Source organism: Neopelma chrysocephalum, unplaced genomic scaffold, assembly GCF_003984885.1.
Source record: "Neopelma chrysocephalum unplaced genomic scaffold, ASM398488v2 Primary Assembly neopelma1_23, whole genome shotgun sequence".
Lineage (NCBI taxonomy): Eukaryota > Metazoa > Chordata > Aves > Passeriformes > Pipridae > Neopelma > Neopelma chrysocephalum.
The window spans coordinates 5,814,380-5,827,244 of record NW_020897691.1 but is presented as its reverse complement, the minus strand read 5'-3'; the positions used below and the strand labels follow the sequence as shown (position 1 = coordinate 5,827,244).

Here is a 12,865-nt window from a genome sequence, read left to right as displayed (position 1 = left end):
GTTCAAACAGCAAAGAGAGAGCAACAGCACATCAGGAGCTCTTGGATTCAGAGTTGAGTGCTTCTGATTTCCCTGTATTGTTTTACCAGAAGAACTGACTAACACAGAAGAAAAGGACATTTGTTACAATGAACTCTCAATTAAAAGTCCTCCTCAAACACCAGAGTGAACAAAAGTACTAAAACAAACATACAAAAACTAGCTTAACAATCCATCCAAAAAAACCAATTATCTTCCTTTGACTACATGTACTTGGTTTTGAGCAATTGTTATAGCCACAAGAAAAGACAGAAGAATTCTGGTAGACACCACCAATGTTAGATGCAACCACTACATTTGAAAATAAATTAGCATTAAAAAATTAATTATATCACCATCATAATCACCTGGTTCCATCCTCTGATTGGACTTTAATAGATAGATACTGACTTTTGTCTAGAAGGTAAAACCTTCAATTTAAATGATCATTGCTTAAAAACATGGCTTTAAAAATTGATTTAAAAACCATCATAAGCCTGTCCTTCACAAAATATTCAGACACTATAAATTTAATCACTGGCTTTGAACGAAGCAGATTCACTCCACTGAACCCAATAAACCTCACCACTTTCTGTCAAAATTTAAGCCGTATGAATTGCCATGCAGTTAATTCATTAGTCTCAATCACAATTTCAGTTGTATGGACCCAGAAGCATTCTATTTTAGTAAAACTACAGCAAGTTAATCCTGTTATTTTAAAAAACAACCAAAAATTTTAGATGTAGAGACTTAATATGCTTTTGCCTCTTTACCTATGCACAATATTAATAAAGTGTTAGATATATTTTCATGTGCATTCAACATTCCATTCACCTAGGAGTTGGACTCAGTGATCACTGTGAGTCCCTTCCAATTAAGAATATTCTGTGATTTGCGCACATTAAAGTGCAAATAGATCGTGAAAATCCCCTTACTGCTGTTCAAAGTTAATAATCTTTCTCTCACTCAGTTATTTAAAGACAATCTCCATAGACCAATATTTATTTCCTTCAGCTGAAATGTATTTTGAAAAGAATTTGCTTAGAAAAGCAAACCTCATTTTGTCAGTGAAAATAGACAAGTATCTCTAAAACCAAGAAACTGAATGGTTTGCATTAAAAATCCACGTTTTTTAACACTATTTATTATTTTATTTATCTAAGGAATAGTCTTCAAAAAAGAAGTCGTGCTACATACCCCTTGTTCATCCAGCTTAAGCAGTTGTTCGGATACTTTGGGTGAGCTGGAAGCCTGTCTCAGGCACTGAATGCTCAGCTCTGGTATTACATACTCCAGAACCTCTTTGAGAGGCAGACCTCTTGCCGTGCCATGACGAGCAGTGGATGGTATAGCATCTTCTAAAATTGCTCCTCTAAGTGTAGTAAGCTGCAGTAAAGGTAAAACATACAAAACACTTTTAGCTATAATACAACGACTCTTAAAGACATAACCTTCAGATTTTAGAAAAGGCATGGAAAGATGAATGGGAAGAAAAAACTTCCTATTTTAATTTTTTTCTAGATAGGAAAAAGATTACTAAATAACTTATAAAGAGCACACAAGCTTTTGCTATCTCAGGGACAAATATAGTTTTTGCTTAAAGAAATTCACTAAGTATCTTATTAATTTATTCCAATTCATAAGAACATTACTTTTTGGGGGGGGAGTATATTTTTACACCAGGAAAATTAAAAATAGTCAATTTAATGCCATACTACCTAGCAAACACAGTAGTCAAATGTGAGGTTGGACAGGTGAGGTAAGGTACAGCTAGTAGGACCTTCACTTCACCCATTCATCTATTTTTGAATCCATCCTGCTTTTTCTTCATTGGATTTGGCAAAAAGAGAGTGATTTCTTAGAATTGAGTCACCTGGATCACCTCTCCACACATACATACATGGACATCCCTTTTTTGGCTATAAAATAAAAACCTAGACTAAAAAAAAAAATTTATGTATCTATTTATATATCTGTTAACAAAAGCACGAGAGCCCAGTGATATCAGGAAGCCTAGCTAACACTTCTCTATGCCCTAATCAAAATAAAAATCAGTTGTCCTAACAACTATGAAAATTTACAGTTGCTCGTTACAATAATAACGTGTTTTCATAGAAATCTCAGGTAGTTGCTGTGATAAAGAAATTTGTTAGCAAGAGATATTAAATTGCTTCAAATAGAAGTTACGAGACATGCCCCTCCACAACAACCATAAGTAAATTATTCTTTCAAATAAGACCATTATTTTTTTTGATGTATTAATGTTCCTTCCACAAATCATGTATGTAGAAGCATATAGAAATATCTCACAAAAAAGCTTAAAAGAAAGTATTTTGAAGCAAAATAAAAAATACAAATAAGTCATTATACTAGTTTTCATATTTAACACCTCCCTTTTTCCCTACATTTCTTGATCTTTTATTTCTGTCATTAGAAACATATCAAGCAACCTGATCCACACCTATCTTCAGCTGTTCCCTTGTTTACATCTTGCAGTTCTCTTCAGCCAACTTACCTCCTTTTGGGTGCTCACTCAAAAAGACAAAAATTTTATGCAGTACAGAAGAGGAAAACTTTGTTCAAGAGCAACTACATTTACTAATGGTAGAACATCCTTTCCCCTTAGCAGATCTACTTTCAAAGTTGGAAACATATCCACAGTATGTAAATAGTATACTAAGCTCCAAGTTAACTTCTCCATTCCTTTGCAGAATTACTGAATGAATATTACCTCACTTGTCCTGAAAACTATACGATAGTTGAACTGAGATCCTTCTTTCTCCTTAGCATCTTCAACCTTTTCCCTCCGGATGCTGACTGCTACAGGTCCAAGGTTTTCATCTATTCCGAAGTAGTTCTGATGTTCTTTTGCACAAGAATGAATGAAGAGATAAGAGAATAGTAAAGTCTGAGTCGCTTAGAAAACGTTTATCAAACCTCAAAATATTTCCGCAGCAAAATAATAAAAAAAAATATTATTCTTAATTGAGCTATGAGATCTGTAAATACACAGCTTGTTAACCTCTGAAATGTACAACAAGTACATAAATGACAAAATGCTAATTTTGATGAGCAGAATGGTCACTCATCACATAAATTACTGCAACTGCTGCTACCATGACATATTTTTCTTCTTTTTCTTTTTTTTTACTATGAAATTAATAATTTTGCTTGACTAGTTTGGAGAAACTGTATCTACATAAAATCTTCAATAAAGCTAAGAGTTTTCAAACAAATAAGGTGCTATGTAGCTTCCTTCATCTCATTCAGTTTATTCGTATTCTTATTTACAACTTAACATTCAAAGCAGCAACTCAGCCTCAACAAGGGAAAATTAAGGCTAGTAACTCTTCAGTCTTTGATAAACAGTTAAATTCATCCCTGAGACAACCATTCGAGCCTGGGAGACTAAAACACTATCGACAGAAGAGAAAGATCACATTAGAGACCATTTAAGGAGACTAGACATACTCCAGTCCGTGTAACCAAACAGGACACATGTTTAGGGAACTAGCCCATGCCACTGTAAAGCTACTCTTTAACACCTTTGAAAGGTCACAGTGAATAGTTACAGTCACCTTTAAAAACGGGCAAGAAAAAGGGTCTGGGAAGCCATAGACCAGTCTCCATAAACTTTACTTCCCAGGGAGATTAAGGAACAAATTCTCATGGAAGACATTTCCAGGCACATGAAGGACAAAAAGATGCTTGGAAACAGCCTGCATAGATTTAAAAAATGCAAATCATGCATGACCAATCCAGTTGTTTTCTACAAAGACAAGACTGGTTTTATGGATGAGGAAGGAGCAATGAATGTCACCTACTTGCACTTCAGCAATGCTTTTCACACAGTCTCCCATACTATCTGTGTAGCTAAACTTAAAGGACATGCAAATTTACAAGGTGGGCAGAAACTGGCTGGACAGTTGGCCTCAAAGGACTGTGATCAGTAATATGAATTACAATTAGTGGTCAGTTACTAAAAGGTTTATCAAAATTTGATACTGGAGCTGTTGCTGTTTAATAGGTTTTTTTACATTATCTAAATGATGGAATAGAGTGCATCCTTAACACATTTATCTACACGACCAAGCTCGAGGAGAACAGCTCAGGTATTGGAGGTCAGGACCGCAACAGATGAAGAGGAATAACTGGCAGGCTTTTAAAAAAGCAGTAATATGTGCACAGGGCAGATACTGAAATACATAAACCTTGCACTGTTTTACAAAAGCAGCCAAAGGAAAACCCACACAGGTAGAGTCCTACAGCTGTAGGGTGTCTGTGCTTCACTTTCCACTCTCCCCTTCCCCAGGCAGCAGCTGCTGCTGTGCTGGGACATCTGAGCTGCATATGGAACAACTCAAAAACCACTAAAATTTTCAACCTCACATATTAAAACAAACCCTCACTTTGACAATCTGAAAAAGTAGACTGACAAAAACCTTATGAAGACCAACAAAGACCTGTATGTAGAACAGAACAAGCTCATACAATAGCACAGGCTGGGGACCAATGGTCTCAGGAGCAGCTCTGCAGAAAGGACTGTGAGCAACAGGCTGCCCAGCAGCCAGCAGAACCCCCCAGCAGAGGTAAAGGGGTGCCCAGCAAGAGCATACCAGCAGCTCAGGAGAAGACATTATGCCACTGTATTTGGCACTCTCAAGGCCACATAAGGATCAGTGTCCAGTTTTGGACAGAGTAGGACAAGGGCAGCAGACAACCACCAAGACAATCAGGGGGCTGGAGCATATAACAGATGAGGAGAGACTGAATGAGATGGACTTGTGCAGCCTAGAGAAGAGCAGGTTAATGGGGGGAAATAACTGCAGGATCCCACTAACTGATGGTGGTTATAGAGAATGGAGAAACAGAGGTTTCTTCAAGGTACACAACAAAAGGACAAGATGCAGCCCCTCATCATGGGGAATCCAACACAAACAGGTTGCCAGAAGAGTTTGTGAAATCTCCATCCTTAGAGATAGTAAAAAAGCTACAGGGACAGCTAGAGAGGAATAGGTTCTGAGCAACGTATTCAGAACCTACGTTCAAAGGGAGATTTAAACAGAGAATTAGACTGGATGACCTCCAGAAACAACTTCCAATCCAATTTATGCTATAATCCCATATTTCAAATAGTGATGAAGTAACAGACTAATTTCTCCTTAAAGATTATCTGGATTAAAAAACATTTTGCTAGCATTGTTGAGCTAGTTTGATACTTTGGGGTTTTTTTACAATGTATTTATAGAGACATGTAAAGAAGTTTTTTGCAGAATGTCTTTCACTAAGGAGTTATCTATACTCTCAGAATGAATACAAAAAGATGAATTCATCTCTACATAAATGACAGTCTTATTTCTCAAACGAAGTTTAAATTAGGTTTCCAGCAGCCTTTCAAAAATCTATCTATAAAGTACGTTGGTGGCTCAATCCATCTCCCAGTGGAAGGAAAATGAGCAGCAGCACATTACAACCAGCATCCTTTTTTTGGAAGGAACACCTGGAATCAAAGTGGCATGGACAATTACATTATTTGCTCATGCTCACCAGCTACATTCCTTCCCCAGTCGGAGCATTCTACCTCCATGAATAAATACTTCATGGATTTCCCAGGATTTTTAAATTAAAACTTTGAGCCTTAATGGGCAAATTTATCAAATGGAACTGGATTTTACAGACAAGACAGAGAGAAGGAGAGAGAGAGAGAGAGAAATTCAGAGGTCAAACACTTCCAAGGACGTAAAATCTCCTCACAGTTGCATAATTCAGGCTTTGACAAAAGGCAAACTTCTCAGTTAGGATTTCTATAGCCTTCTATTCTGATGTAAATCTAGAAAAGGATATTACAGATTTACTAGGTTCCTTGGCTGGAGTATTATCGAGCCAAAAAACGCAAGTTTGGCAGATACCTGCTAATTTCTTGTACAATATGAGAGACATAAAACCAAGGACACTATTTATGTGCATTAAAAATAAAACAGACAGAACAGTTTCAGGAATGGGAAGTAAAGAAGCTGAAGTAAACTAAAGAATAGCATGGCAACTGATATTATGGGATTTGGGGAAAACATTTTTAATTCAAAGCACCGGGTTTTTTAAATTTCATAAAGTACAAACTCATTAAAGCTCATTTAAATGTATTTTTGTAGATTTAAAAGTACCAGCTGGGGATAAAAGAAGAAAATAAGAGCTGTTTTCTAGCTGTTTAAAGAGAGATGTTAAAATATTTGTCCTTTTTTCCTTTTTCATTTTAAGGAATACTTGTCATTTTTGTTCTAATACAAAAGTCTTCCTTGTACAAAGCTGAATTAATACCAACAGTTTGCTAAGCCTTTACATTTCTTCTAGGACATTTTTTCAGCTCCATATCAGCAGACACAGTAACATTAGAAAATGGTTGCAAGCCTCCCTCAAATAAAAAGCACGGTAATAAAAATCAAGTCTCGAGGTATTATGAGGATAATTGCACAAGGGAAAAGGACAAATCAATGACAATCAAAACCACAAGATAAAATAATATATCCTAGCTTTTACAAATCTTAACTGAAAACTGAGAAGATATCTTCAATAAACATAACATATTTTACATCAGTCATGTCGGATTTGATTTTAACAATAGTTACAAAGCTTATAAATATGCAGTAAAAAACCACAGCTCATTTCAGAAAACACTGAATTTTGAATCTCGTATTTCTTGAAAGGGAATGGAATAATTAGTGCTACACATGCCCGGGTGTTTCTTCCATGCATCTTAAAACAGCAATAAAACTTGTACGCTGACAAGTGCCAATTATAAAACTGTGAACTAAATCAAATATTCAGAAAGTTATTTCTTTTTCATATATATTTTCTTAAAGGCAAAGAAAATTGGTGGCATTATGTACAAGTGACTATTGATCGCTATTTTTTTTCATCTTTCCACAATTATTTTGCTAAATTCAACTGTGCCGTTAAATCTACAATTCAATGAACAATCAGCTAAGAAAGCTCACTGTCATGGAAGAGCATCAAGTAGACCCAGTATGCATATAAATGTCACTTTTTCTTATATGGATGGTCAGGACAGCAGCAAGACATCTGGGTGCCCAACGCAAAATGTCTGGTTTATTTCCTCTAAAAACAATAAACTTTGCTTAGGTGAGAACTGTGTTCAGTTGGAAGTAATCTGGAGATCCCTTAAGTTAATAGATATTCAAAATTATGTTTTTAGTTTCATCAGCATGTTTGCCCTGACTTACTATCTGTCTCATAAGAGCCATCTGATACAGGTTTCTCTCATGTAATTTCTGTTACAGCTCTATAGATAATGCACAACAGGGCATGGCCTACATATCATTGTAAAGATGAGAGGGTAACAATTTATTACTGGATATTAAATACATCACATCATATTTACTTTTGAAGAACTCTACCTAGAGAATAATTAGTAACAATTCAAGTTTCCCAGTATTATACTATGTGGGATAAAACTCTGACACTATTTCAGAATAGAAATTAATTAAAACTAATTATACTCACATCAATTTTCCAGAAAGGTCATTAGGTTTGTTTATATTATATTATTTAAAGTGGCTTTGAGTACTCTTTGCATTTCCTTTTTTTAATTTCTCTGACAAGATTTTTCTTCACAAAAAATCTACCGCACTTCAGCACTTGTAACTCATCCAAGATAAAAGCACTTCACAAATAAGTCCTCTTTCATCGTCTTCCCCCTTCCCCCTCATCCTGCCACACCACCTTTATCCACTGACAATCTTCCTCTCATTTCTGTCTATGTCAATCCTTCCTTCTCTCTGCCCCTCAAAAAATATGCTACCTTTCATAAGTTTCCCTTCATTCTCTTGCACTCACCTTCCCTCAACACTTTTCTTATACTTTACAACCTGCCTAGCTTGAAAGGTTTTTTGATCCTCCGAAATTACTGCCCATTCCTTTCTTAGCTGTGGGTCTTTTTCTTCCTCTTCCATGAGAGATTCAGATTCTTTTCTTCCTTGCCTTTTAAAAAGTGTTTTTACAGTTACTATGTTCTCAGTGTCTATCATATTGTGAAAAATACTGTACTCGATCCTCTTTTGAGAGTCTTGTAAAGGGTTACAGAAGGAAGGAGTACAGTGCTTATTTCCTGATGTTCAAATATAGTTTGAAAGCAGAAGTATGATTTCAAGAAGACTTGGGCTGTAACAGTCTTTTAAAAACAGCAGCAGACTTTTTTTTTCCTTTTAATAACAGCAAAAAAGATCTAGCTGTAATTCATGATTCAGAGAGGACACAGGTAGGTATTTTGGGGTTCTCCCCAGAAAGCCAGAGATTTCATACACAATTCAAAATGCAGTACTGAACACAGACTGTCAAAGTCCATCACAAAGTGGAAAAGGTTTATCTGAATAACGATTCAAGCCAAGATAATTACTCTGCTGAGAAGAGCATCCTGGCATTTTTGCAGTGTGAACATATCCTAAAACAAAAGGGTATAAGGCTAGTAGAAAGGCATAAAACATCCTTCTTTAAGCTGAAAAACTAAAGAGCATCAGAAGCTCTCTGTTTAAGGAGTATGTATGTATGCATACAGTATGAAAGGCCCCAAAAGACACTTGAAGACAGTAGAATCTAGAAGAGAGTCAGAAGCCTCAATAATAAAACCTTCTTCTTTGGAAGCACCTTCTAGGAAATAATGATTTTCATTCTGGGTATCAGTATTTCCAATGCATTTACCAGATACAAGTGTCATTTTTTCCTCCTGCTGATCAAGACAGTTTGGTTTGGAGAAGTTAGTTTACGTGCTATTTTAACCTTTCCTTAAATCACTTAATGAACTCACACAGGTATTGCCCAATTTTATATATAACCCACTGGTTGTCCAATATCTCTACAAAAGGGCAAGAATAACAGGCTTAATTCTAGTAAAGAGTTTCAGGATCCTCTGGAATACTTAAGTCTCTCTATAGAGAAAAAGAAACAAAAAATAATCTTTACTAAACAACTTAAATCTAGTGCATTGCTATGTCAGAACAGTTGCATTAGAAAAATTTACCTTTTCCATAGAAGAACTTGCGGTAATAATATGCTCCAAGATCAATGTGTTCTATGATGTAACGCTTCACTTTCTCTCTGTGAATTGACTGGTTTTCTCTTGGTACTTCCAGTACTGAGACACCAGCATTTGTGCAATGGGAACTTAGAGAGGACTCAAAAGAGCAACTTTCACCTGAAGAAAAAGATGCTGAATTTGCCCTAGAAAGTGCAATCCGTCTGTCTCCTTCCCCGCCAGTTTCATTCCTGAAGTAAGGGCAACTCAATACTAAATCATTGCTTTTCCCATCACCCTCATCAGCATCTAAATTCTCTTTTGAATTGAGGTCCTCTTTGCTTCCCAAAGGAGATTCACAGTTTCCTGTCTGGCCTGCTGGCATCTGAGTCTGTGATGCAGCTGAAGCCCCAGTGGTTATATTTTTCCTTTTTCCTACATTTACTCTGGTAGCCATTGCTTCATTTATATTAAACAAAACGCTCTGAACATCATAATGTGCAAAACATTTCTGACAGTTCCAAGAACGAACATTTCTGTCAAGTCTATCATCCAGGTCTGGTGAAAACTTGAAAGTTTCATGCTCACTTTTAACTGTTCGCAATTTTCTAAACAGAGATGTTTCTACCCCTTCTGACTTTAGTCTCCTCTTGAAAGACTTCTCCCTGTCTCGACCAATAAGCAGGGCACTATCCATATAATCCAACCCAGAAATCCTGACAAATTCTCCCCTGGAAATCTGCGCAGCAGCATGTAGACTTGGAGAAACAGTAGGATCACAGTGGAAAAACTCAGAAAATCCAAAGGGAGCAAGGGTTTTATGTTCAAAATTTTCCACTCGATATCCTCTTAGCATTGCAAAAAAATTTTCTCCAGACAAGCCTTGTCTATCAATTGAAGAAGTACTGCCATATTCTCTATGAAGAGCTGCTCCAGTATTTGGGTTAACAGCATTTTGGTCTAAAACATCTTCAGCATCAATATCACTTATTGTCACATCACTGTTGCTTCTTTGCCTTATGGGATGAAGTCCCCTTTGAGGGGAATGAACAAAAAGATCTCCAATTGAATATTTTCCCTCCGTAAATTCCAATTCTAGCTCTTCTTGCTGTCCATCACTTTGGTCATTTTGTCCATTTGGAAGTACTGATCCAACACCTTCATAACCAGCTGGAGGTCTGTTTTCCCAAGCAGCTTTACTCAATTCCTTAGAGCAATCCTTTTTAGGAGGCCATTCAGATACCCTTGCTCGAACACCCATTTTAGGCACAGCTGGTGTACCATTTGCTTGATTATTTTCAGCTTTGCTAGATGCATTTGAAGACACAGGAGGACCCATGCTACCATTCAAGGCTTTAAGTTTTCTAGCAAAATAATCATCAGATTGCATGCTTCTTGAAGACTCCCTGAACTTTGAGGAAGTTCTGCTAACTTTGTGCTTATCTTCTTGCAAAGACCTTTGATCACTCATGTCCAGTCAGTGGGAGGGGAACCACTACTATTGCATAAATTTGCTGTTACATTTGTTATTACATTGTCTTTTCTGGACCAATAAACTACAATATAAAAATACAGTTACAGTCTTCCCAGAAGTGCCGGCAGGAACCTCAGTGTACCATTTTTGCACAACTTCTGTCAGGAGAGCAATCTCAAAATATTTCCTTCAGTTCAGAGGCATTCAGTTCAGTATTAATCCAGACAAATTTCTTATATCTGTTCATAAAAAAAAAAAAAAAAAAAAAAAAAAGAAAATGTATTAAAATGTTTACAGTCAATAACAGTAAGCTTCAATGATATTTGTATATACATAACACCCCATGAAACTGGATGAAACTAATGAGATGTGCTTTGTATCTTTTTCTACCCTCTGATTCCTTAAAACCCAACAAATGCAATAATCACAGTTTTCCGTGGGATTCCACAGGATGTGAGCAGTTTGAACCCGCATCTCTCATGGACACACCAGTACACGCACACTGAATAGAACAGCACGTTTTGCCAAGCAGAACAGCCACAGACAATTCTCTCTGCATTCCTGCAGTACTGACAGCAACTTAGATGCCTATTCTTTGTCTAATCACTGGGGTTTGTTTACATAACATTTAAGACACTTTTATCTAAGTTTTCTTGAAAATGGTTAATACACACAGGAGTGTTGGGGCAAGACTGGTACAAAATACAAGTAAAACATATAAAGCAGATAGGACCTTAGACAGAGAAATGTGTTTTGTGCCATTGAAAACAACATTTTAAAGAGAAGTAATTTCTCCACTATGATGAAATCAGTGAGTTAATGTACTTCATTTCTTTCTCCCTCTCTCTTCCCAAAGGGAGATTTACTCACATTCCTTTCTTTGAAGCACAAACTATTATTTAGTTGTGTAAAACAGTTACAGTTGTTTCTGTTATATTATACTCCTCTGGTTATTGTGCTAAAAGAACATGTCAGTTTTCTTCCACAAATAAGAAAAGACAGTAGCTCTATTGACAAGTCACATTTTGATTACAAAATCGGAACTGTTAGGATATAAACACATTCTTCAATGGCTTTAATGGTCTTAAGAATGTCCATGACTCATGCTGTGAAGATTCGTTTGCAGACAGAGCCCATCCTTTAATCTGTTGCATAAAAGCAGACTAAAATAAGAATCAAGACAGAATGTTATGTACTTCTTTTACAGATTTTGTTCCTTGAACAAAAATGCCAACATAATGGTCTTTTAAGATGCTGCAAATAAAGCTAATATGCATTTACCAGAGACTAAGAAAAAGACAAATTAGCCTGAAATAGAAGGTGGATGATGGGCAAAGGGATAATATAAATCAAAATGTGACAGCTTATTTTCTTCTGCTTGTCAAAAGTCAACACAAAGTTGTGTTTGGTACAGAAACCTTTAGCAGTCTTCTACAGTAATGGGTTAATAAACATTTTAGACTTACAGTAGTTTCATGCTGATATGGTTTGTATGTGACTGGTAGTAGAAATTGGTGACAATAACAATATAGCATTGCAGCTTACTTTCATTACATACGAATTCCTTGATGGTCAATTAAGACAATTAAAGTAATGTTTTGGGTTCCTTACAGGAGTCCAAAAGATTGTTTAAACAACCTACATGTTCAGAGAAACATTATTTGAAAAGTGGCATATAGGATTTTTTAATATGCAAATACAACACAAAAAGAAAAATGTTGGTCATAGAACAGTTTGGGTTGGAAGGGGACCTTAAAGATCATCTAGTTCCAACCATCCTGGCATGGGATGGTGCTCTAAACCTACACTCTTTCAGTTTAAAATAGTGAATCCTCATCTAGTCACTATATGTCCTGTATGAAGTCCCTCTTGGCTCTCTTGTAGGGAGGCCACAATTAGGTTTCCCTAGAGCCTTCTTCAAGCTGAACAACCCCAGCTCTCTCAGCCTTTCCTCACAGGAGGTGTTCCACCCCTCTGATCATCTTCATGGCCTTCCTCTGGACTTGCTTTAACAGGTCTGTGTCCTTCCTGTCCTGGGGCCCCAGAGCTGGATGCAGTACTCCAGGTGGGGTCTCATCAGAGTAGAGAGCAGAGGGGCAGAATCCCCTCCCTCAACCTGCCGGCCACGCTGTTTTTGATGCAGCCCAGGATACAATTGGCTTTCTGGGCTGCAACTGCACATTGCTGGATCCTGTCCAGCTTTTCTTCACCCAGTAACTCGAAGACTTTTTTTGTAGGACTACTCTCAGATATGTCAATATGCTTAACATTTTTGGAGCACAAGAAATATTACAAAGGTGATATACAAGTAATTTCTGTGTGATACACATTAACATGAACAGCTGACA

General features: G+C 36.7%; 1 protein-coding gene across 3 annotated transcripts in view; it reads right to left on the bottom strand.

Annotated features, from left to right (window-relative positions):
- Window positions 1-12,865, bottom strand: part of SIPA1L2 (signal induced proliferation associated 1 like 2) — a 131,936-nt gene that overhangs the window by 67,459 nt on the left and 51,612 nt on the right. For all 3 annotated transcript variants that reach the window (XM_027685447.1, XM_027685455.1, XM_027685458.1), the window contains exons 3-5: window positions 9,050-10,756; window positions 2,750-2,883; window positions 1,216-1,404 (exon numbers count right to left, since the gene is read on the bottom strand). In XM_027685447.1, coding sequence (XP_027541248.1) covers window positions 1,216-1,404; window positions 2,750-2,883; window positions 9,050-10,514 — 1,788 coding nt within the window. In that variant the 5' untranslated portion in view covers window positions 10,515-10,756. The remainder of the gene's footprint in view (window positions 1-1,215; window positions 1,405-2,749; window positions 2,884-9,049; window positions 10,757-12,865) is intronic.